The 26,022-nt window shown below is 48.3% G+C and overlaps 2 protein-coding genes across 6 annotated transcripts in view; one reads left to right on the top strand and one right to left on the bottom strand.

Moving 5' to 3' along the window:
• Nucleotides 1-11,640, bottom strand: part of RASAL1 (RAS protein activator like 1) — a 64,314-nt gene extending 52,674 nt beyond the window's left edge. For 3 of the 5 annotated variants that reach the window (XM_082203125.1, XM_082203126.1, XM_082203129.1), the window contains exons 1-2: nucleotides 11,195-11,640; nucleotides 1,467-1,523 (exon numbers count right to left, since the gene is read on the bottom strand). In XM_082203125.1, the coding sequence (XP_082059251.1) occupies nucleotides 1,467-1,523; nucleotides 11,195-11,259 (122 nt within the window). In that variant the 5' untranslated portion in view covers nucleotides 11,260-11,640. Of the gene's footprint in view, nucleotides 1-1,466; nucleotides 1,524-3,118; nucleotides 3,269-4,075; nucleotides 4,095-11,194 lie in introns of those variants that run through there. The other 2 variants (XM_082203127.1, XM_082203128.1) reach the window with 2 other exon arrangements.
• Nucleotides 11,641-16,659: 5,019 nt separating this feature from the next.
• On the top strand, nucleotides 16,660-24,664 carry CFAP73 (cilia and flagella associated protein 73). The gene is made up of 7 exons (XM_082202922.1): nucleotides 16,660-16,867; nucleotides 18,314-18,419; nucleotides 19,259-19,363; nucleotides 19,468-19,668; nucleotides 20,669-20,890; nucleotides 23,000-23,158; nucleotides 24,304-24,664. Exons 1-7 carry the CDS (start codon nucleotides 16,809-16,811, stop codon nucleotides 24,421-24,423), a joined length of 972 nt encoding a protein of 323 aa, XP_082059048.1. The 5' UTR covers nucleotides 16,660-16,808; the 3' UTR covers nucleotides 24,424-24,664.
• Nucleotides 24,665-26,022: the final 1,358 nt, after the last annotated feature.

Raw genomic sequence — 26,022 nt, 5'->3', positions numbered from 1 at the left:
GACACGTCATGGACAAAGCCTGGATTTGGAAGCCTGACAATGAGAAGCTTTCACAGAGCAATGCTTTTCCCAAGGGAAGCAGAGTCCAAACCCAGTTGTTGTTGTTGTTGTTGTTGTTGTTGTTGCTGCTGCTGCTGCTGTTTACCTACCCTTCAACCCAAGGCCCCAGGGCCAGTTGTGAAATTGAAACACGACATCAAAAACAGTTTAAAATAACTTACAATCACAAAAATATACACCTCACATGTCAAAAGTGAAGAGGTGTGTTTTCAGCATCCTCTGGAAGCTGTATAATCAAGGTTGCCAGGTGCACCTCTGTGGGGAGGGAGTTCCACAGCTTAGGGGCCACCACAGAGAAGGCCCTCTTCTGGGCCGCCATCACCCTGCGCCTCTGAAGGTGGAGGAACTACCAAGAGGACCCCCTCTGCCCATCTCAGCACCTGGGAGGGTCTGTCAGGATAGATGCAGTCTTTCAAATATTTGGGGCCTGAGTCATTTTGGGCTCTGAACACCAGTATGAGCTGCTTGGGGTTGATCTACACACGGGGGGGGGGGCGCTATAAATAAGTCAGAAATTAAATCATTCTAACAAAAGAAAAAAACGCTAGAGAAAATTGCTTAGATTTTTGTTTTGCTCGCCAGCGCCATCTGGTGTTGCATGTTTATAATGCATACAAAACACTGTTTTTTGACTAATGTAGCTGAGTCCTTAAACTGGGCCTGGAACAAAAAAGCCAACCAGTGCATCTGTTCTAAAACAGGGTTATATGAAACCTAACAGAACCCCAGCTAGTAATCTGGCTGCGATAATCCAGTCTGGAAGTTCACAGAGCACAGTGGCCAAGTCACCTCCATCCAAAAGAGGTCATAGCTGGCAAGCCTTCCAGAGCTGGCACCAACCTTGTGCCCTCTGGATGCTTTCGAACTACAACTCCCATCAGCCCCACCAAGCATGGCCTTTCTGGACTACAACTCCCATCACAGCTGGCTGGGGCTGGTGGAGTTTTAGTCCAAACATCTGAAGGACATCAGGTTGGCAAAGGACAGTCCAGACTCGAGTACACTTATAACGATAGTCAGAAAAATCTTAGAACAAGAAGAGTCATAAGAACATCTGGACCAAAATTTCCTGCAGTCCAGCCCTCTACCAAAACCAACAATGACCAGCCGGATTTGGGAAGCCCGCTATTTGTGCCCAGCGTGTGGCATGTAAGAGCTATACTGCCTTCAAACATGGAGGTACTATTTCGTCGCCGTGAATAAGCCTGATCCTCTTCCACGAATATTTCTGATCCTGAGGCGTGAGATACTGAGTTCAATGATTCAGAAAAGGGCAACCACAATTATCAAGGATAAAGGGAACAACTCTGGCAGTGTTTAGGGACGTTTTGGGGAAATCTCTAAATCTGGGAAATCTTTAAAACTGGAGAGATGTGGGCATTCCAGTCCTCTCTGCCTCTACTTACCTTGCCACGACCTCGTTGTCAACCTTGATGATGCAATAAGGGTCGCTGGTGCCAGACCTTTGGGAGAGAGCAAAGCAGAAACATGGATGAGAATTAAACACTCCCCACACCAATGCTAATAATAATAATAATAATAATAATAATAATAATAATAATAATAATAATTGGTTGGGGGCATCACTGGTTTCAAAAATGCCACAAAAGCCATGGGTGGCAGTAGTACTGGTGCCCACTGAAAATTTTGATGGGGTTTACCTACAGAGAAGAACAGGAATTTAAGGGAGGAGGTCTTTTTTGCCTAAGAGTCACACTCCATTCTGGGCAACCTTTGGATGAGAAAACAATCCAGCAGCACCAGTCCCTATGAGAAGAAGTCCCAGCAAAAGAAGAATGGATACAAAAACTTGTGGAATATGCAGAAATGGCGAAACTTACCGAAAAAATACGAAATCAAGGTAACAAACGTTTTATAAAAGAATGGAAACGGTTTGTTGAATATTTACAGACAAACTGTAAACAGGTGAGAACATTGGCAGGACTATTATAATCGCCTGCCATTTTATATGAGTATATATTTACAGGAGATGAACAAAGGAGCAAATTAAGTTAATATGGAAACGCAGAAAATATTACAAAATAAATTTCAGGAACTGCAGAAAGAGGGGGAAGGAAGTCAAGTTTTGAAATGTTAAAATGATTGAAAAATGATTGAAATGTATGAAACTGAAAAGCATAAATAAAATGTTTAAAAAGCAGTACCAGTCTCTGTGGAAGCCAGCAGCTGTATGAGGGTTCCTGGTTTGTGGCACCTCAAAATTGTGTACCCGTTGGCCATAGTCCCCCTGCCCCTCCACACTACGCCCCTAAGCTGGGGACAGCATATAGCCTGGTGGGGAGAGAGATCCAAGGGACAGATTGATTCAAGAGCATAAGCAGAGCTCTGCTGGATCAGGCCAATGGCCCATCCAGTCCAGCATCCTGTTCTCACAGTGGCAAACCAGATGCTCAAGCAGCAGCTGAGCACAAGATCCCAGTCCTCTCCTGCAACTGGTATTCAGAAGCATCACTGCTTCCAGCAGGCCAACCACCATGGCTAAAGGTAAAGGGACCCCTGACCATTAGGTCCACTCTGGGGTTGCAGCACTCATCTCGCTTTATTGGCCGAGGGAGCTGGCGTACAGCTTCCGGGTCATGTGGCCAGCATGACTAAGCCGCTTCTGGGAAACCAGAGCAGCGCACGGAAACATTGTTTACCTTCCCACCAGAACGGTACCTATTTATCTACTTGCACTTTGACATGCTTTTGAACTGCTAGCTTGGCAGGAGCTGGGACTGAGCAACGGGAGCTCACCCCGTCACAGGGATTCGAACCACTGAACTTCTGATCGGCAAGCCCTAGGCTCTGTGGTATAGACCATAGCGCCACCCACGTCCCTGCCACCATGGCTAGTGGCCATTTATTTATTTAAAAAGTCTTTCTAAACCACTTCACAGTTTGAAAACCCCTCTAATCAGCATGTGCTATGTACAATGCAAAGAACCAATATCCGTTAACACGCAAATACAGCCGTAAAGTCAATAAAAGAGCATAAAAGCAAATAAAAAGAATGAATTCCGAGGATTTGCGCATATAAATCAGAGTCTAATCTTACAGGTCATGAAAAGCCCAGGCCAAAGTGATAAGTCTTTACGAGGCGTCTGACGCAACTGCTGGTTGCTACTTGACACAAGCCAGGGGGAAGGTTGTTCCACAGGATGGAGCAGCCAGGAGGACCACTCATTTTGGATCTGGGATGTTGAAAATAAAACTGCCAGTATCATAATGCCATTATACAGATCTACGGTGCGACCACATTTGGAGTACTGTGTGTACAGCTCTAGTTATCTCCTGCTTGGACTACTGCAATGCGCTCTACATGGGGCTTTGAAGGTGACCCAGAAACTACAACTAACCCAGCATGCGGCAGCTAGACTATTGATGGGGGGCGGCTGCCAAGACCATATAACACCAGTCCAGAAAGACCTACATTGGCTCCCAGTACGTTTCCAAGCACAGTTCAAAGTGTTGGTGCTGACCTTTAAAGCCCTAAACGGCCTCAGCCCTGTATACCTGAAGGAGCGTCTCCACCCCCATTGTTCTGCCCAGACACTGAGGTCCAGCTCTGAGGGCCTTCTGGTGGTTCCCTCCCTGTGAGAAGTGAAGTTACAAGGAACCAGGCAGAGGGCCTTCTCGGTAGTGGCGCCCGCCCTGTGGAACACCCTCCCATCAGATGTCAAGGAAATAAACAACTACCAGTATGTGACTTTTAGAAGACATCTGAAGGCAGTCCTGCTTAGGGAAGTTTTTAATGTTTGATGATTTATTGTGTTTTTAATATTCTGTTGGGAGCCATCCAGAGTGGCTGGGGAGACCTGGCCAGATGGGCAGAGTTTAAGTAATATTAATAATAATACAATGATAAGTGAAATACTACTACTACTAATAATAATAATAATAATATTTTTTATTAGTATTAGTATTATACCATATTGGCCCAAATATAAACCGCACCTGAATATAAGCGGCACCTTTAAAATTGGAGGGGCAAAAAGAAAAAAAGAAAAAATACCCGAATATAAGCCGCTCCCTTCCTCGCTGCTCCTGGCTGGCTGCATACTGGGGGGGGGGGACCATGCTGCGTTGCCGACAGCTTTCCCCCTTCCTCGCTCTCTCCCTTCCTGGCCTTGGGGGAGAGGACAGGGGACTGTGCATGGGGTGGGCGACGCTTTGCCGCTATCCTGGCACTGTTTGCCCCGTGCTCCTGGCTGCATACTATAAGGTCGCAAATATAAGCCGCACGGTCAGAATTTGGGGGGAAAGTGAGGCTTATATTCAGGCCAATACAGTACAGTGGTACCTGAGGCTACAGACGCTTCAGGTTACAGATTCTGCTAACCCAGAAACAGTACCTCAGGTTAAGATCAATGAGGAAAGGTGCAGCATTTGGGGGACTTTTTAATCTAGAGATAAGGCAAGCAAGAAGTGACATGGCAGAGGCTTATAAAATTAAGCGCTCTTTGGGGGGGGCGGGGAATAGACAGAGAAAAGCATTTCTCCCTCTCTCATAACACTAGAACTCGTGGACGTCCAACGAAGCTGAATGTTGGAAGATTCGGGACAGATAAAATAAAACCTTTCTTCATAGTTAAACTATGGAACTGGCTCCCACAAATGGCAATGATGCCCACCAACTTTGTTGTTGTTGCTGTTTAGTCGTTTAGTCGTATCCGACTCTTCATGACTCCATGGACCAGAGCATGCCAGGCACTCCTGTCTTCCACTGCCTCCCGCAGTTTGGTCAAACTCATGCTGGTAGCTTCAAGAACACTGTCCAACCATCTCGTCCTCTGTCGTCCCCTTCTCCTTGGGCCCTCCATCTTTCCCAACATCAGGGTCGTTTCCAGGGAGTCTTCTCTTCTCATGAGGTGGCCAAAGTATTGGAGCCTCAGCTTCAGGATCTGTCCTTCCAGTGAGCACTCAGGGCTGATTTCCTTAAGAATGAATGGATAACACCAGAATTCCAGCACCAGAATTCAAAAGCATCAATTCTTCGGCGATCAGCCTTCTTTATGGTCCAGCTCTCACTTCCATACATCACTACTGGGAAAACCATAGCTTTAACTATAAGGACCTTTGTTGGCAAGGTGACGTCTCTGCTTTTTAAGATGCTGTCTAGGTTTGTCATTTCTCCCAAGAAGCAGGCGTCTTTTAATTTCGTGGCTGCTGTCACCATCTGCAGTGATCATGGAGCCCAAGAAAGTAAAATCTCTCACTGCCTCCATTTCTTCCCCTTCTATTTGCCAGGACAGCATTAAAAAAGGATTAGACAAATGCCTGGGGGAGAGGCCTATCAATGGCTACTACTCATCCACAGTTGGATACAGTCACTATGCTTCTAAATACCAGTTGCTGGAAACCGCAGGAGGGGAGAAGGCTCCTGTGTTCGAATCCTGCTTATGGGCTTTCCACAGGCAATTGGTTGGCCACTGTGAGAACAGGATGCTGGACTGACTAGATGGGCCATTGGCCTGATCCAGCAGCCTCTTCTGATGTTCTTAAGCTGCATCCTTAAATGCTTAATTCTGCCAGCACCTCTGGTGTTTTCTCATTTCTGGAGGTTTCCATTCCCACAGTTTTTCTTCATTTGTTTTTAAACTCAGCACAAGTCACCCAGAAGCCAGAGAGCGACAAATCGGGAAAATGCAAAATGCCCCTCTCTTCCCAGCCTCGCTGCCACATGCATGGCTGAGTTCTCATCGGCTGCCATCGCAGCGCAACATATCATTATGGCCAACCTCTCCGCCCCCTCTATTATTTATAGATTAATATCAGCCTGGATTGTAACTTGATAACTAATAATAGTAACTTAATTCAGTCTCCTGAACTCTAAGGGGTTAGGCAAGATCGCTGCTCAAAAAGAGGATTGTAGGTTAGAAATTAATAATAATATCCAACTAAGGCCTACTCAGAGTAGACCCACTGGAAACAATGGACTGAAGTGAGCTGAGTTCATTATCCTCAATGCGTCTTCTCTGAATAAGATGAATGTTGGATATGCAACCCAATAATACTACGAATATATATTTGCATTTTCTGGTTGCAGACCTCGCAACAACCCTGTAATGTTAGCTGGTGTTATTATTTCCCCATATTGAAAGGAGGGGCTGAGGCTGAGAGGGGCATCTTGCCCCAGGATCCCAGCAGGCTTGTGGTAGTTGCAAGATTTGAACCAGGGACTCCCTGCCTTGGCAGTGCTGTCTCTTAGCCACTACAATAGAACAGCTCAAGTATTTGGCTGTTCTAGGGAGCTGCTGCCATTTAAATGGTTGGTCCTTTAAAGCAGCAGTGGGAAACCCAATTTGCCCCCCCTCTTGTTGAGAGTTGCATTCCCTCAGTGGTATTCTGTTGCATGGGTAGGCAAACTAAGGCCCGGGGGCTGGATGCGGCCCAATCGCCTTCTGAATCTGGCCCGCGGACGGTCCGGGAATCAGCGTGTTTTTACATGAGTAGAATGTGTGCTTTTATTTAAAATGCATCTCTGGGTTATTTGTGGGGCATAGGAATTCGTTCCTTTCTCCCCAGAAAATATAGTCTGCCCCCCCCCACAAGGTCTGGGGGACAGTGGACCGGCCCCCTGCTGAAAAAGTTTGCTGACCCCTGTGTTAGGGGAATGCAGACCCACAGTGAATGGGACAGTGGCCAGAGGTGGCTAGAACCAAAAGTGGACAGGACTGCTACTTCTTTCTTTCTTTCTTTCTTTCTTTCTTTCTTTCTTTCTTTCTCTCTCTCTCTCTCTCTCTCTCTCTCTCTCTCTCTCTCTCTCTGTGTGTGTGTGTGTGTGACACATTCTGTCTCTTTGACACCCCCTTCTCCCTCTCTCCCTCTCTCTGACACCCCTTTCATTCTGTTCTTCTCTTTCTCTCTCTCCCTGTCCCAAGAGGAGCCAAATCTTAGGGGCCAAGGTCCCTTCAGTGCGGGATTTACATATAAGCTAAACAAACTATAGCTTAGGGCCCCACTCTCTTGAAGGCCCCCCAAAAAATTACAAGGAAAAAAACCTGGATGTACATTTCCAAAATATAAGATAAAAAACAAATAAAATAAAACCTACATACAGCAATCGTGTTTTGTGTTGTGTAGGCTCCTATGATGTAAGTAATGGGCCCTGCCTGCTCGCCTGCTCCCTAAAATATCACTGGTTTGCTCGTTTCTTTATATAGGGTGCCTATATTCTGCATGGACTGGACATATAAAGGGCCTCATTACCTTCAGTAGCTTAGGGTCTCATCAAACCTAAATCCGGCCCTGGGTCCCTTTGCCCACCCCCAGTAAAATATTTGAAGGGGCTGCCCCCACCCCAAAGTAGATAGGCACCATTCAAATGGTGTGTACATGTTGTCTCGTATGATCAGTTATGCAGGGCAGGGCTTACCTGGGACACCCCCCCCAATATTTTATTCCAGGTGGCACCCCTGCCTCTCCCCCCACTCCTTCTGACACCCCTTTTCTCTCTCCCCCCCTTCTCCCCCCTCTCTCCAACACACCTTTCTTTCTCCACCTCGCCTACTGCCCAGTAAGCGCTCTGCTGAATCAGGCCAAAACAGGGGCTCCATCTAATTCAGTATCCTATTCTCGCAGTGGCCAACTAGACCCCACCCCGCCCAGGGGAAGCCCACAAGCAACAGCCACCATCACCGCTGGCAGCTCTCAGCAACTGCTCTACAGAGGCTTCCTGCAGGTTACCAGAGCCCTGAGCCAGCCAGTGGCACAGGCAGGGGCCTTTTGAAATTCACCGGAGGGCCGCATGTTGCCGATCCCTGCTTTGAAGAGGAACCTGTTGTTCCCTCCTCCACTGAAATCTTGTTAGCTAGCCTCTGAAGCAAGCAGCTCAAGGAGATGTCAGTACATCCATGGAAACAGCAAAATGCCAGGAGCCCGACTCACAGCAGTTTTCTACTTAGCTAGCTGGCTTGGGAGACCGCAAGTGTGATTGTGTGTGTGTGTGTGTGTCTGCACACAAGCCCTGTTTTGTGCCACCCCCGCCCCCAAGATCTGGGTTCAGATCCTGTCCTTAAAAACAGAACTACTTTAAAAACAACTCACATTCTGAGACTGATATACAGTGGTACCTCGGGTTACATACACTTCAGGTTACATACACTTCAGGTTACAGACTCCGCTAACCCAGAAATAGTGCTTCAGGTTAAGAACTTTGCTTCAGGATGAGAACAGAAATCATGCTCCGGCGGCGCGGCAGCAGTGGGAGTCCCCATTAGCTAAAGTGGTGCTTCAGGTTAAGAACAGTTTCAGGTTAAGAACGGACCTCCGGAACGAATTAAGTACTTAACCTGAGGTACCACTGTAGTCACATTCGGAACACACATTTAAAGCATGTGGCTTTCCCGCCAAAATCCTGGGAACTGTAGTTTATTTGTATTATTTTAATTTTTTAACACATCATTAAAAGCAGTCCATGTGATGTATTTTAGTTTGATGCTTCATTTATTGTATTTGCAAATCTTATTTATTTTAAAAAAGATTTTTATATACACCACTTGACTATGGTAAAACCTCTAAGGGTTTTGTGAGAAATAGTAAAATTATCAATAAAAAAACCCCAGTTGAAAACATTTAAAGAGAATTAAAATGAACAGTTGTTGACATGTCAAAATCTGTAAGTCTGGATAGGCTTTGCCTAAACGAAAAGGTTCCCGCCCGCTGTCAGATTGGACATTAAGGTAAGAAACAATATATGCAGTGTTATATTTGTTTTAAATGTCGCAATGGTTTTGCAGCTCCCAGTTTTTTTCCTTCGTAAACGGGTCCAAGTGGCTCTTTTTGTCTTAAAGGTTGCAGACCCCTGCTTTAACCACTCAGGTATGCCACCTTCCTTGTCACAGGAGGCTTCCTTGTACTGATCCAAATCTCTGGTCCATCTAGTTCAATGCTGTCTGCACTGACTGGAAGCGTCTCTTCTGATTTCTGAACAGGGTTTTCTCCCAGTGCTACCCAGAGGTGCCAGGAATTGAATTCGGGACGTTCAGCATGCAAGGCAGATACCACTGAATGCCAACATCTTCCTCTTGCCATATTGCAGTCCTTAACTAGTGTTGCTTTTACTATTCTTGCCCCAGTAATTTTTGTTAAAGCTTATAAACATCGTAAGCAAAAAAATTAAGCTTTCCGTAGTCACCCATCTAACTTCTACTGGTAGAGTTGACATGGAGGAATGTTGCGTTTGAATATGGTTTGTTTTGGGGGTGGGGGTGGAAACTATCTACTTTAATAATAAACTAAATCCCTCCAGTTACGCGTTATTGTTATTATTGTTTCTGCACTTTTGGAAATGTATTAACTTATTTTGCAAGATTTATATACTGTTTGAGAGTAAGGAAGCAGTCTAGGGGAAGAAAAAAAACAGTAAGATTATCAGTATAACCGTACAGTATGATTGTACGGAACAATGGCAAATTTGCAGAGGAAAACATCCTATTGAATTATATACCCAAGACGTGGAATCTAACAAAGGGACAATTTGAATGGACTCTTACTATGGCAAAAAGACTGATATTGATGAACTGGAAAAATAAAAATCCATCTTCAATGGATTGAAGGTAAGTACAAACTCTCTACACATAAACAAGTTGTGTACAAACGTAGACTTGCCACGGACAAATTTAACAATATTTGGAATTCATTTTTATAAATACCGTATTAGATTAAGGTCTGATTAACTACAACTCCCTTTTTTTGTAATGTACACAATATCTTTTTTCTGTTTTGTTTGGGTACTATTTCTTGTTTCTTCTTTTTTGTGTCTTACTCTGTGCCCTTGTAAGTTTCTCCTTTTTTTTTCTCAATAAAGAATATGAAAAAGATTATCGGCATTAAAAAATAGTTTAGAACAACTATTTTAAGCATTCTTTTTTAAAAATAAATAAATTAAAATCACACCCAAACTCAAAGCAACCTCCTTAATATATACCTTATATACAGAATCAAACCCTGACTGGCAGCCGTTTCAGGCAGGGGGCACTTTGTGGAGACGCCATTGGAACCTTCTGAAAGCCAAGCAGATGTTCCACCCCTGAGCTAAGGCACTTCCCTTACGACACAGGAACGCAGAAAGCTGCCTTTTCCTGAATGAGACCCTTGATCCATCTAGCTCAGCACTGCCTACACGGACTGGCAGCGACTCTCCACAGTTTCAGGCAGGGACTCCCTCCCAGCCCTAGCCTGGAGAGACCTCGAATTGAACTTGGAGCCTTCTGCACGCAGAGCAGCAGGCGCTCTGTCAGTATCAGCAGGATGGGCGAAAGCCACCGACAGGACAGCTCAGCTGCATGGTGCTGATGATGCCAAAGTTGCAGGTTCGATCCCCGTCGGGGGCACCTGCATTATATTATTGCATTTCAAGGACCGAGGGTCCCTTCCAACTTTACGAATCTATGACGTTCCTCGGTTTTCTGAGGGACAGGAGGCTGGAGAGGGTCCGTGGCTCGCATCTCGCCTGCTGGATCCCCCGGAGTCCCTCCGCTCCCTCCCCTCGAGGAGATACAGGAGAGAGACCTTCGCTGTGACCCAGCAGCGGGGCTCGTCTTACGCTCCCGAGCGGTCGCCACCTGCCTCCCCGCGCCCACGCAGTGAGCAAGAACAGAAGGAACTCCCCACTCCCAGCCACCACCTACTCAGCCTTCTGGAGTCGTGGGGATCGGAGACCACAGACGGGGGGGGCGACGGGGGGGAGTGGGCGATGGCCAGGAGGAAGCGGCCCACTGAAGTGAGCTTGCCAACACCTCCACCCCGCCCGAAAAATGAACGGGAGTTTGCCCCGGCAGTGCTGCCGTCGGGGGGCAAGACAGCCTGGCCCTCCAAGACAACCAGTGCCCTCCAACAACCGGTCATGGAATCATAAAAGGGATCCCCGAGGATCCTCTAGTCCACCCCCCTGCAGTAGAGGCGCTTGCTCGCCCTGCCGCCCTCTAGGACCGTCGAGGTTGGGCGGGGAGGGAGAAGAGCCAGACGACGGCCAAAAAAACAAACCCACTGTGGGGGGAAACAAAAGGAAGCGCCGTCTAGTCGGGTCCGCGTAGTGGAGAGGAGCTCGGCTTCGGACGGCGGGGGGTGGCCGTTCGGAGGGGTTTGGCGGGGAAAGGAGGGGGTCTCGACGGCGCGGGACGGCACTCACACGTCCTTGGCCGGCAGGTCCCTTCCCTCCACCACGCGGAAGTGCAGCGACGTGTTCTTGGCCATGCCGAGGCCGGCGGAGGCGCGCTGGCGGCGGCCGCTGCAGCAGCGCTCACCGACGGTCCGCGGGCTGCATGGAGCGCCGATCCTCGACGGCCGTCCAGCCGCAGCAGCCGCGCCTGTCTTTGATCCCTCCTGGATTGCAAGGCGAAGGGGCTTTTTTCCAATCAGCAGGAAAGCCGCCTCCGCCTCCTCCGCCTCCTCCAGAAGCCAGCCAGCCAGGCAAGACGGGAGAGAGAGGCAGGCAGGCTGGGGAACCGGTCCGGCCAGGTGGCGATCTCCTTCTCCGCTGAGTTCAGCAAGCGAGAGCGCCCGCCTGTCGAGCTGGCTGCCTTCGCTCGCCTTGTTAAATGCCAGGCGCTCCTCGGCTGCCTCGGTTGCGGCTACAGGTGGCCGGGCGGAAGAGTGTGAAGCTGGCCCGCCTCCTAGAGGCCGAAAAGGGAAGCGGCGGAGCTCCGTTCCGTTAGTTGTTTGGGGTGGGGGGCGTTTGTTCCTTTGCTAATAATAATAATAATAATAATAATAATAATAATAATAATAATACGCCAGCTTCTTGGGAGAAAAACAATGACAAACCTAGACAGCATCTTAAAAAGCAGAGACAAAGGTCTGTATAGTTAAAGCTATGGTTTTCCCAGTAGTGATGTATGGAAGTGAGAGCTGGACCATAAAGAAGGCTGATCGCCGAAGAATTGATGCTTTTGAATTCTGGTGCTGGAGGAGACTCTTGAGAGTCCCATGGACTGCAAGAAGATCAAACCTCTCCATTCTGAAGGAAATCAGCCCTGAGTGCTCACTGGAAGGACAGATCCTGAAGCTGAGACTCCAATATTTTGGCCACCTCATGAGAAGAGAAGACTCCCTGGGAAAGACCCTGATGTTGGGAAAGATGGAGGGCACAAGGAGAAGGGGATGACAGAGGACGAGATGGTTGGACAGTGTTCTTGAAGCTACCAGCATGAGTTTGACCAAACTGCGGGAGGCAGTGGAAGACAGGATTGCCTGGCGTGCTCTGGTCCATGGGGTCACGAAGAGTCAGACATGACTAAACGACTAAACAACAACAACAAATAATAATAATAATAAGCAACGTTCTCCAGAGTGTTAAGAAACTGCCCTGCTGGATCTCATCTCCCAGCCCCAGTGTTCTGCTTCCAGCAAGGGGTAGCCGGATGCCCCCCAGCCATGGATTAGGGCTGGCGTGAAAGCAAAACACAGAAAAATCGAAAACACCTTCATGTTTGTTTTTTTAAAAGGCAGGGCTCAGGCACCCCGCCAACCCCTGACCGAAAGAGGGCAGATTAGAAGCCAAACGACAGAAAAGAAACAGTTTTGCTTGGTGCTTAAAGATAAGTAATGATGGCACCAGACATGCCTCCCTGAAAAGAGCATTCCTCAAGAAGGGGGCCACCACTGAAAAGGCCCTTGTGTTGCCATCCTGTGGATCCTTCCATACAGTGCTATTTTTCTAGAAAAAGAGGTGCTGGAACTCATGGTGAATGCCTCCCTTGTTCTCTTATAATGGAAATGGCGCACACCTGAGAGATGCCGGAACTGAGTTCCGGCTGAAAAAACTCCCTGCTCCCATCATAGAGGATGTTCACAGAGAAGGCCTTCAGGCAATGATCACAGGATCCAAGTTAGAGGCTGTTGCTGTAATGTGTTGCCCTTGAAAAGCTAGATCTGAACAGTTATGAGGAACTATGTGCCGCAGACCAGTCAAGGTACTAGAAACTGCACTGGTTACCAGTTCGTTTCCAAGCTTGATTCAAGGTCTGGTTGTGGCCTTTAAAGCCCCAAACTGGGGTTTAGGGAAAACCTGTGCTTCTCCAAATGTTGTTGGACTACAACTCCCATCATCCCCTGACCATTGATCATGGTGGCTGAGGCTGATGGGAGCTGGAGTCCAATAACATCTGAAGGGTGGCAGGTTCCCCATCCCTGTTCAGCTAAGCATCCTAGACCTGGACATAGGTGTCAGAAGTATGTCAGCAATAAAAAACAAACACCGGTGTCAGTTAAGTTAACTCTTTAATTCAAAGAAACCAAAACAGTGCAGGCCCAGTGATGACAGCAACTCTTCCCTGTAGGTCTTGCCCCAATGAGGCAGTTGTGGTTCCCCTCCCAGCAGTCTAAGGCTCCTTTTTCTTGTCTCTCTTTGCTCCCTGGCTTTTTCAACAGCCTGCTTCATCTCTGTCTCTTGGCCCCCGTCCTCTCCTGTCTCTGATCCTAGACTGCTCTCTTTCCCAGCATCTTCCTGCTCACTAAACCCTCTCGCCTCTTCAACTTCCAACATCTCCTCCTCCCCGTATGCTCCTTCTTCTCCCTCTGACCACTAATAGTCGTTCCACCAGCACTCCCCAGGCTCTGAGCCTCCTTCCCCTGGGGGTTCCTCAGCTGGTGACCCCCACCACTCTCGTGCATCCAGCCAATCTTAAAAATCAGTTTTCCAATGACTTATGCCAACAGATATTCAGTGTTCTGGGTTTGCTAAGAATTCTCAATGCTCACTAGGCTGCTTTGGTGGCAGTGCCCCCGGGTTTGGTTTCCCACTAATGTTTTGTATGGCTATTGCACTAGCGCAAGGGCAAGGGGAATGGTGTTGCAATAGCACTAGATTTCATATTGCAACAATATTCCTCTTGCCTTTGCGCTAGTGCAACAGCCATGCAAAATGTTAGGGGAAAACCTAACCAGTGGAAGTGTGTTGCACAACCAGTTATGCAACAGGGTATATCTAGGAGACAGCAATCAAATGTGTAACCACCCACAAGAGCCTTATTCTTCTTCTGCCTTCTCTTGCACAAGCAATTATCCTAGTCTGGTGCAACTAGTACACCATTAACAGACTTAAACTTAGTGGTATGTTGCATTCCTTTGATTATTAGTATTATTATGAATAGATAAGGTCTATGCATGAGGTCAGGGACGTGGGTGGCGCTGTGGGTTAAACCACAGAGCCTAGGACTTGCCGATCAGAAGGTCGGCGGTTTGAACCCCCGCGATGGGGTGAGCTCCCGTTGCTCGGTCCCTGCTCCTGCCAACCTAGCAGTTTGAAAGCATGTCAAAGTGCAAGTAGATAAATAGGTACCGCTCCAGCAGGAAGGTAAATGGCGTTTCTGTGCACTGCTCTGGTTTGCCAGAAGCGGCTTAGTCATGCTGGCCACATGATCCAGAAGCTGTACGCCAGCTCCCTAGGCCAATAAAGCGAGATGAGCGCCGCAACCCCAGAGTTGGTCACGACTGCACCTAATGGTCAGGGGTCCCTTTACCTTTTATGCATGAGGTCTAATGGACTGCTAATTGTGATATTTTCTCCTATAGCTGTTGTTCTCTTGACTTATATCAGAGCTGGCGAATCCCAGTTGTAGGGGCCAAATGCAGCCCTCCAGGGACTCTAAGAGCCATGTCTCCCCACAAGCCATACACCCTCCCCAGTCCTCCTCTGCTCTCTGGAGTGCTATTGTCTGGCTGGATTCTGGAGTGTCTCCTGGTACTGTGATAATGGCTTTTGCTTGCCTAGATGAAGGGTGGAGAGGTGGTGTGTGTGTGTGTGTGTGTGTGTACCTCTGGCTTTTGTGTGGCTGGAATACAGCTGGCTCCAGAAAGGTGTCATGTCTGAAGGACAGCTCCATTGGTAGAGCATGAGTCTCTTAATCTCAAGGTTGAGGGTGCAAGCTCCAGTTTGGGTGAAAGATTCCTGCATTGCAGGGGGTTGGACTAAATGACTCTCAGGGTCCCCTTCCAACTCTGCAATTCTATGATTCTATGCCTGTGGCTCGGTTCCCGCCAGACCTGCCATGCGGCCCCCCAAAGGTTGCCCATGGGGGGAAATGTGGCCCATGTGCTGACTTCCACAAAACCATTTTGCTACAAAAAGAAGACGCGAAGAGTTAAATTGCCCTTGCTTCCCTTCCAACTCTGCGTTTGGCCCTGTGATCTTTTGCAGGAGGAGGAATTGAAAGGACAAACATCCTGTTTTCTTCCTGGGCCCCGGAATCCATTTCTCACTCATCATTAGTGGCATTCTTAATTGCAGTGCGTGGGTGAGAAACTTTAGAAGACGCACTCAGGCTTGAGACTTGTGTCTAACAGGAGACTTATTAATTTCTGACAGGATCCAGCCAGCCTGGATCTCTCAGCTGGGTTTCTCTCCCAATTATCTCTGCTTTCAAAAGTCTGGTGCGAAAAATATTTTGATTATTATTTTGGATTTGATTTGATTTTATTAAAAAAAAACCACCCTACCTGAAGTGGGAGTAGGCCAGATAATAGCAACCTGCCATTTCCAAATTATTTTAAGTTACTTAATGAATGTATTGATCACACCACTAGACTGATCAAAAAAAGGACACATGTTTACCGTTACGGTAAGCAAATCATTCTAATCTAAGCCTTATACTGAGTCAGACCCATGGTTCATCTAGCTCAGTATTGTCTACACAGACTGGCAGTAGCTCTCCAAAGGTTTTCAGACACTTCCCCAGCCTAACTGGAAATAGTGGGGATTGAACTTGCAACTTGAACCTCAACTTCTGCATGAAAAGCAGATGCACTGACCACTGAGCCACAGCCGTCCCCCTACATTCTGTGCTATAAACATTTTGCATGCTTTACATTTCCCTGACGAGTCCCAAAGGAATCTGAGGAGCTTCAGTTTGGTGTGTGTCAATTTAAAGCACCCGCCCCGCCCCGAATCCTGATAACTGTGCTGGGAAGGATAGCTCTGTGAGGGATAAACTACAGTTCCCATGATTCTTTGGAGGGTGTGTGCGCGCTTTAGGTGAACAGTGTGTACTTAGCATCCAGAATTCCCTCCAGGTGTTTGTTTTATTTCACCAGATTTATACACCGCTGCATTGGGGGTGGGGACGGACCTCAAAGCCGTTTACAAATGCTACCAAACTACAACTCCCATCCCCCCTAGCTGTTGGCCACACTTGCTGGGGCTGATGGGAGCTGTAGTTCTGCAGGCCAAAAGGCCACCCACCCCTGTTCTAGAGCGAAACAGCGGTTCTCAACCTGTGGGTCCCCAGATGTTGTTCGACTACAACTCCCATCATCAATGAGCTCTGGCCTTGCTAGCTAGGGGTGACGGGAGTTGTAGTTCAACAACATCTGGGGACCCACAGGTTGAGACACGCTGTGTTAGAATGAAGCCAGTTTGGGCAGCGGTGCAGAAAAAAAACACCCCGCATTTATAATAGAAAAATCAATGAATAGATGAATAGATGTTTAAAAAGTGTAATGCAGAATAGGGAGAGAGAGACACTGCGAGAAAGGCGCGCCTTCTTTCGCCATTCAGCTATTTTACTATGTTGCACAAGGGGGCGGGGGGGGGGAGACTTCCACGCGCAGCTCAGCTCTGGCGGACGCGCCGCCATGGCAACAGAACGTTGTGCTGACTGTCTCCTTAGCAACGGGCAGCGGGGGCTCGCGCTGCTCCGGCAATAAAAAAAAAAAGCCTGCTTCGCCTATTATTGTTTTGTTCCTCTTCGTTCGCGGGCTGCAAGTTCGGCCGCAGGAGAGGAAAGGGAGGCTTTGGACAAGCGGCGATGGCTTCGGATTTGGAGGAGAAAGTGCGCGCGGCTTTGCTAGACAAACTGCAAAAGATGTAAGTGGGGGATGGGGGGTTTTTTTGGAGGGGAAGGGTCAAAGAGAGAAGAGGACACTGGCTTGGAGACTGTACTGACTGTACAGTAGCGGGCGAAGGTTCCGCAAGGGTTAAAAGGAAGGGCCTTAGCTCAGCGGTAGAGCAACGCGCTTTGCTAGTGCAAAAAGTCCGAGGACGCAGCATCGATTCTCAGCACCTTCAAGGGCGGCATGGAAATAATCATGGGCGTAGCCAAGGGGGAGGGGCAGGGGCAGGGGGAAGCTGCCCCCCCCCGTAAATCAGGGAAAAATACGGTAATACAAATCATTACAAATCTGAGGTTCTGTCCCCCCCCCCCACACAACAAAAGCTTGCACCCCCAGCAAAAATCCTGGCTACGCCCATGGAAAGAATCCCCTCTAAAAACACTTGCAGACTAGGAGTGATTTGGGTATAGTGGATCTGTACCACTGTAGCAAGCAGGGCTTCGCTCAAAGAATGATGGGAACTGAAGTTCGTTAAGGGTGCAGAGAGTTATTTGGAGATCCTCACTATTCCCCTCACAGAGCTACAATTTCCAGAAAGTTTTTGCAGTCAATCTGCCTTCTCAGGAAGCTTTGGAACTGTAGCTTTGTGAGGGGAATGGTGTGTGTGTGTGTGTGTGTGTGTGTGTGTGTGTCACAGCATCCTTAACAAACCACAGTTCTCAGGAATTCTCTGGGGGAAGCCATGACTGTTTAAGTGTCATAGTGCATGAAGTTTATAAAGTGAATGTGGCCTACAACTTTGACAGATGATAATAAAATTATTATTATTATTATTATTATTATTATTATTATTATTATTATTATTATTACCCCACCCATCTGATTGGGTTTCCCCAGCCACTCTAGGCAGCTCCCAACAGAATATTAAAACCACGATAAAACATCAAACATTAAAAACCTCCCTAAGCAGGACTGCCTTCAGATGTCTTCTAAAAGTCAGATAGTTGTTTATTTCCTTGACATCTGATGGGAGGGCATTCCAGAGGGTGGGTGCCACCACCAAGAAGGCCCTCTGCCTGGTTCCCTGTAACTTCACTTCCTGCAGGGAGGGAACTGCCAGAAGGCCCTCGGAGCAGGACCTCAGCATCCGGGCTGAATGATGGGGGTGGAGACGCTCCTTCAGGTATACTGGGCTGAGACTGTTTAAGGCTTTAAAGGTCAGCACCAACACTCTGAATTGTGCTCGGAAATGTACAGAGCTACAGTTCCCAGCGTCCTTAACAAACCACAATTCCCGAGATTCTCTGGGGGAAGCCATGCGTTTCCTGTGTATAGTGGATGTGACCTTAGACATTGCAGCCTGCAGGATTTGTAGCAGCAGATGCAGTGGTGTGATGCTAAACTAGCCTGTCTCCCTCGATGCATTTCTTGGACGAAGTTTGGACAGGGCTTTTGACACCCTTCTGTGTACGTGTTTCAGGAAAATTTCTGAAAGAGAAGAGGACTTTTTGTCTCCTGCTTGCTGTCTGCTGGAGAAACAAAGGGAACAGGCAGAGGTGGAACAAGCTCTGTTGGCCCAGAAAGAGGTAATGCAAACTCTTTGGAGAACCACTCCAAACCATCTGTTGGACCAAGTGGTGGCTGGTGTGCCAGTTGGGAGTGGTTGGAGAGAAGGCAGGGAGTCCAACAGTAGATGGCGCCACAGCCACTGACAGGCAGGTCTGACTGATCCTATTTTGTCCTCCTCCTCCTCTCTGCTGAGTTCTAGAAGGGCAACACAGAGATGGAGGAGGAGGAAGAAGATGGCAGCCAGGGCTAACTTTTGGACTGGTTGTAAGAAAGAAGGTAGTCAGGGGAGAGGGCTGATGAGATTAGTGAGGCAGTTCCTCCTTCACCTCATGGACCAGCCCTCACTGTTTGGCTTCATGTAAGAAAGACCTACATAAGGCATAGGCAAACTTGGCCCGCCAGACGATTTGGGACTACAACTCCCATCATCCCTGACCACTGGTCCTGTTAGATAGGGATGATGGGAGTTGTAGTCCCAAAACACCTGGAGGGCTGAGTTTGCCTATGCCTGTCTTAGACTTTGGAACAGGCACAGGAACCTGCCTTATACCAAGTCATGCCACTGGTCCATGTACCTCAGTGTGGTCTACACTGATCGGCAGCCCTCGATGAGGGTGGTTTTCCAACCAGCTCCAGCTCCACGTGATGGTGCTAATTATTTAGCTTGAATGCGTCCAGTTTGCTACGACAACAACGCAGGGAACTTTGAGAAATGTTGTGCTGTATTTACCAAGATAAATTACATCCAAAGCATTCCCACCGTCTACTGAGGTAGTAAGCCAAAAACAAAAAGAGAAAGAGAAAACTCTCCTGCCTGACTCCTCCCCGACTGACATTCCTTTGCCCCCCTTCCAAGGAATTCCAGTTGAAAATGGAAGAGCTGCAGCAATGGCGGAAGGAACTGGAGCGCAAAGAGGGCCAGCTCAAAAAGTCCATTTTAAAGTTTGACAAGTTCCTGAAGGTCTGTAAGCGCTCAGGGGATGAGTGATGTGGTGGTGTGGTCAGGAGGGACGCAGCTAGGCCTCTCTGTGCGGCTCTCGTGATCCGTAGGCCCATCTCCCGTAGGACAATGATGCCAAGCGGAGCCGGGCTCTGCGGAAGGCTGGCGAGGAGAAGCAACAAGCGGCCCAGAGAGTGGCGGAAGCTGAGCGCCTCAAGGAGGAGATTGCACACCTGCTGGCCGTGAAGGACAAACTGCAGTGGCAGCTGGAGAGACACAAGGCCTTCCCAGAGTATTTGCAGAAGGTTCTGGAAAAGACGGAGCAGGTGAGAGGGTGGGGAGATGAGAGAGCATGACTAGGAGGACCCCCCCCAAAAAACCCTCCCTGTGTGAAGTTTCTGGCACAAGTCAAGGCCTTCAGCCAGAACATAGGAAGCTGTGCTATACTGTATTGGATCCATTGGTCTATCTAGCTCAGTATTGCTTGCACTGACTGGCAGCAGCTGCCCAAGTCCTGCCTGGAGTTGCCAGGGATTGAACCTGTGACCTTCTGCATGCAAGAAGCTCTATGACTGAGCTGTGGCCATCATGACATAGGTGGCTGTCTTTTACCAAGTCAGAACACTGCCTGCAGTGTATTGTCTGTGCTGAATGGCAGCTGTTCTCCATGGTTTCAGACATACCCGGCTCTACCTGCTGGGGATTGGATCTGGGGCCTTCTGCACACAAAGCAGATGTTCCGGCACTGAGCTATGTGTCCCTGGATGCTTTCTGTTATGTACTGAGTTGAATAGGATCCAAAATGCAGCAGTCTGATTGGTCCTAGAACAATAGGATTCAGAATGCAGCAGTCTGGTTGGTCCTAGAACAATAGGATCCAGAATGCAGCAGTCTGATTGGTCCACAGGAGCCACCCAATCCAGCTCCAGGTGGAAGGGAATCCTCAACCTGATTGGCCTACAGGAGAATCCCGGAATTAGCCAATCACGTGGGGCCCATTGTGTAAATAATGTATATAAGGCAGACATTCTGGGGGAACTTCCATTCCTCCTCACCACTATGAGCTGAATAAAGAGCATGAAATCCACTCTCGACTCCGAGTATATTTCACTTTCCCATGGCTAGTACAGTCGTACCTCGGAAGTCGAATGGAATCTGTTCTGGAAATCCGTTCGACTTCCCAAATGTTCGGAAACCAAAGCGCGGCTTCTCATTGGCTGCTGGAAGCTCCATCAGCAATGGCTAATGGTCAGGGATAATGGGAGTTGTAGTCCTGTACAGACTGTTCAAGGGTGCCTTTACTCTCCATGCTCTTATCCATCCCAGTTTCAGGGCATCCCAGAGCTGATTGCCCAGTTCCAGGCTCTGATGGCCACCCAGGCCACCTTGGCCCAGAGGGAGCTCTTTGGCCAGGAAGCCGTGGAGGAGGAGCGTGCCCGCCTGCAACGCTACACGGAGGAAAGCAGCAACCAGATCTTGCAGCAAAACAACCGGGTGGCCGAACTGCAGGCGCAGCTGGAGCAAGCCCAGACCAGGGTCCTGGAACTGGTAAGACGATGGGATCCATGATAAACCGTCAAAAACCTTTCTAGCAATCCTAGGGCTGCCATACATCTGGGTTCCCCCGGATACGCCTGGGAATCACTCAGAAAAATGGCGTACGGGTGGGTTTTTGCCGAATCAGCAAAATGTCCGGGGAAATCCTATGTCAAGTTGGGCTATTTTTGTTTTTTTTTTTAATTCTTTAAAAATCAAAGAAAAGCCCCAAATCATTTTTTTGGGGGGGGAGATGTACCCCCCCCCCAAAAAGCTGAACAACTCTGTCCCTGATCTTTTCACTTTGAGGACACGGCATCCCTAGGCAATGTAGAATACATCTTCCCATAATAGCTGATTTCTAGAATTTTGTGCATATGGGGAACGTGGGGGACGGGTAGTACTCTGGTGGGGGACACGTCATGCTCCTTCTGGGCTAGTTTGCCCCCGCCCTGTACTCAGAAACTCTGTGCATGAAAGTAATGTGGCCATTTGGGTAGAGCGGTTAGAGGGTCAGACTAGGACCGGTGAGAGATCAGGGTTCAAATCCCCACTCAGTCATGAAACTCACTGGGAGTGATCGTGGGCCAAACAAGGCCCCTCAGCCTAACCTACCTCACAGAGGTAGGTGTGGATCTGAAGAAGTGTGCATGCACACGAAAGCTCATACCAAGAACTAACTTAGTTGGTCTTTAAGGTGCTACTGGAAGGATTTTTTTTATTTTGACTACCTCACAGAGTTGTTGTAGGGATTAAAATGAGGAAGGGGAGAACCAAGCATGCTTCCTCGAGCTCCTTATAGAGAAAAAGGTGGGAAATAAACAAAATACACAAAGCCTAGGCACGTGCAGGGCAGATGTGGGGTGCCTTTGGCCCTCCAGATGTTTTGCTGAACTACAGCTCCCACAATCCCTGCTCATGGGCCACGCTTGCTGGGGCTGATGGGAGTTGTAGTTCAGCAACACCCGCAGGGCCAAAATTTCCTCACACATGCATGAAAGAGGTGAGAGGCAGCCCTAACCGTCTGTTCTTGCTAGTAAGCTTGATCTTTATTGATCTGTTGCAACAGGGTGCTCCCCTCACCCACAGGAGAGAGGAGGAACCCAGAAAAATGGCACGCAAGGCCTTATAAAGACTTTTGAAATTGCCACCCTGTAGATCAAGACCACCCCCAGATACATCATACCTACATCACAGAAAAGGCGGTCTAAACAGAAATTTGAATGTTGTTTTTCTCCTGTCTGGCAGGTTACTTGATTAGATTTCCTGGGGAGCCTGGCTAGTCTTTTGTAATGATAAATACTTAGTTCCTGGACCAGGTCACAGGCTCACACCCTATTCATATCTTAAATGTGCCCTTAAGACAGGATTTGTGAGGAAAGAGACAATGGGAGGTTTCACACTTTGACCTTGCAGAGAAAACATTTGCTCAGTTTAGAAATCAAAATGGTTCTAGGTCGGTCTTCCTGTGCTGATCTATGTACGTGCTTGGTTGGTACACTTATGAACATTACCATATACCGTATTTTGCACCCCATAGGACGCTCTGGCCCATAGGACGCACCTAGTTTTTTTGGGGGGAAATAAAGAAAAAAAATTATTTCCCCCCCAGGTGTGGGGCTGGAAGAACCAGGTCGGGGAACAGTGGGAAGGCACGCTCTGCCTCCCCGCTGTCCCCCGAGCTTGTGGGGCTGGCGATGGGGAGAAGTGCGCTGATCCCGCGACTGCAGGCAGCTCTGCACCGCCATCCGGAGCGGGGCGGGACTTAGCAGTCCCGGGACTGCAGGCAGCTTTGCGCGGCCATCTGGAGCGGGGCGGGCTTCGCCCCCGGCTCCCGATGGCCGCGCAGAGCTGTGCTGAGCCGGGGACGGCAGGCAGCTCTGCGCAACCCTCGGGAGACCGGCTCCGAGGGTTGCGCAGAGCTTCCTGAAGCCTGGAGAGCGAGAGGGGTCGGTGCGCACCGACCCCGCTCGCTCTCCAGGCTTCAGCGAAAGCCTGCATTCGCCCCATAGGACGCACCCAGATTTCCCCTTCATTTTTGGAGGGGAAAAAGTGTGTCCTATAGGGCGAAAAATACGGTATCTAAGACCATAAAATTCCTATCACACTGGTCTACTGCAGGAGTCTAACTGGGTTTGCATCCAGAACACCGCTGCTGACAAGACATTGGAACTTGGGCGGATCAAGCTGGCAGCTCTGAACCTCTTCCAGATGGTTGCCAAGCACAGGAAGCTGCCAGCCGACGTGCCTATGGAAGACACGGCAGCCCAACTCGATGCGGTCAGTGGGAAGGCCCCTCCTTTTAAGCGGCTTATTGGGAGCTTTGCAAGCAGTGGGCAACTTAACAGGGCCCCAGAAAGGTCTATCGGTTCAGACACCAATCTTGGGCCTCTCTGAAGTTGATGGGCCTGGACTGCTGCCGTTTTAAATTCCCACACTGTCCTCGAATGCCCGGCACTGTGCCTGCTCTGTTGGCAGTTCAAAATGGCAGCTTTCCAGCTGCCTGAGCCTTTGGTTTGATTCATCAGAGCTCTTACATTCGCTCCTTTCCTCTTTAATTTCCTTCTTTACCCCACCCTCTGCTCCTTACCCAAAAAACCCAAAGCCTTCCCCAAGAATTAGACGAAAAGGGGTCTTGTTTGTATGAATCTCCTTCAGAATGGGGTGGGGTAGGGGGTTGCATTTCCCACCCCTCACAAAAATGCCTGTTCCCTCAGCATGGCAATAGGGTTTGTCAGCAGGGGGTGGGATTTATTCAAATTCGAATTTCACTTACTCATTTCACAAAAATTGCTATCTCAGTTGATTTTTTAAAAGAGCCCCAGAAACTCACCCTCAGAGTGGTTTGCAAAAAGAGTAAAATAATGAAATGGTCAGTATATACACATTTAAACAACAACTATGGAAAACACTTAAATGTAATTGACAATGAGCTAAACAAAAAAAAAATCTAGTTTTAAATGCTTGCTGGCATTCCACTTGTCTGGGTACGCTTGCCTAACCAAAAATATTTATAGCAGAGTATAGCGAAGCACCTGCAGGGAGTTCCCAAGTTGGGGTGCTGCAGCATTAAGATATTGATTTATTATGATGTGCAATCTGCACAATTGTGTGAGTTCTGCAGATTGGAGCTGTCAGGTGGGCGCATAAGGAGCAAGTAAACTGGTTCCAAGCTGTTAAGGGTTGCTTTTAAGAATAGCAAACGCCTTGAAGTTGGCCTGGCAGCAAATTGGCAAAATTTAGTCTATTGTTATTTAACTTTCCAAAGGTCTTTCCGTTATTCTTATTTGTTCTTATTGATAATTTTATTCTTTTAACTCTTTAAGTAAAGCACTTTGAGTTTGTTTTCCATTTTACAACCATGAAATAAATGTTTGCCCCAGACTGAATCTTTTTATGAATCTCTGTTGCTCTGATGCCACCAGGTTGAGCTTTGTGTCGTGGACTTGAACGACATCCTGGCCAATTTCCGCAAAGGGGAACCCACGCCAGTCCCTCAGCCAGAAACAGCAGCAGCATCTCGCTCCGAGACAGACCCCAACTAACCACCTCAACCTCCTGGGGTGAGTTTATTATCATCACCATCAAATTTATTACCAGTACTTCAACCAGCAGGCCCCAGGGCAGGTTACAACCCTTTAAAATTCAGAATTAAGAAAAGTTAAAACAGGTTACAAAATTAAAAGATGCCTGCTTCTTGGGAGGAAGGCAATGACAAACCTAGACAGCATCTTAAAAAGCAGAGAAATCACCTTGCCAACAAAGGTCCATATAGTTAAAGCTATGGTTTTTCCCAGTAGAAATGTATGGAAGTGAGAGCTGGACCGCCAAAGAATTGATGCTTTTGAATTATGGTGTTGGAGGAGACTCTTGAGAGTCCCATGGACTGCAAGAAGATCAAACCTCTCAATTCTTAAGGAAATCAGCCCTGAGTGCTCACTGGAAGCACAGATCGTGAAGCTGAGATTCCAATACTTTGGCCACCTCATGAGAAGAGAAGACTCCCTGCAAAAGACCCTGATGTTGGGAAAGATGGAGGGCACAAGGAGAAGGGGACGACAGAGGATGAGATGGTTGGACGGTGTTCTCGAAGCTATGAACATGAGTTTGACCAAACTGCGGGAGGCAGTGGAAGACAGGAGTGCCTGGCGTGCTCTGGTCCATGGGGTCACGAAGAGTCGGACACGACTAAATGACTAAACAACAACAAGTGCTAGGCACACCTTTGTGAGGGAGTTCCACAACTTAGGGGCTACCACAGAGAATGTGCTCAGTGGCCACTGAATCCAGATGTTTTTTGGGAGCAGTGAGAACCTTAAAAGAAGGGGGAGTGGAACTGAGTGATCAAAATCTTGAGCAAGGGACAGTTTGAAACAAGTCCCATTTGCTTTATTTTAATGTCTGTTGCCTTGAGGCCCCCGCTCCAAACACCAGGACAGAAGCACCAGCATTATAACCAGGAAAACCGATGCACTCTTCCCCATGTCTAAATGCACCCGTATAGTTCTAATCAGAGTAAACCCCCTAGTCTGTCCCCAACGTTCTCTGTCCACTGGCACGAAGAGCTATTGGACCAGCAGGTGGGCGAGTGTTAATGTTGTGCAACTGACAAACCACGCAGAGCAGCTGTGCTGGTGGGAGCTCGCTGTACAATGGATTGCATAACCCGTTGCTCAAGCAAAATCACTGGTCCTCTTGCTCAGGCAGGCTCCGTTCTGTTGGCACAAAACAATTTCACCAGGAGAGAAAGTATAAAGCTAGGCGACTTTGCTGTGGCGCTACATTGGAGACAACACACTGAAGTTAACAGATGCCAGATGGCAAGCTCCGTCAATTCCAACAGGTGCATTCTGAGTGAGACTAAGGTAAAATGGTAAAGGATCCCTGGATGGTTAAGTCCAGTCAAAGGTAACTATGGGGTTGTGGCGCTCATCTCGCTTTTCAGGCCAAGGTAGCCGGCATTTGTCCACAGACAGCTTTCTGGGTCATGTGGCCAGCATGACAAAACCGCTTCTAGCGCAATGGGACACTGTGACGAAAGCCAGAGCGCACATAAACGCCGTTTACCTTCCTGCCGCAGCAGTACCTATTTATCTACTTGCACTGGTGTGCTTTCGAACTGCTAGGTTGGCAGGAGCTGGGAC

The sequence above is a fragment of the Podarcis vaucheri genome, assembly GCF_965113315.1.
Source record: "Podarcis vaucheri genome assembly, chromosome: 16".
Taxonomy (NCBI): Eukaryota; Metazoa; Chordata; class Lepidosauria; order Squamata; family Lacertidae; genus Podarcis; species Podarcis vaucheri.
This window is presented reverse-complemented; position numbering and strand designations above follow the sequence as displayed.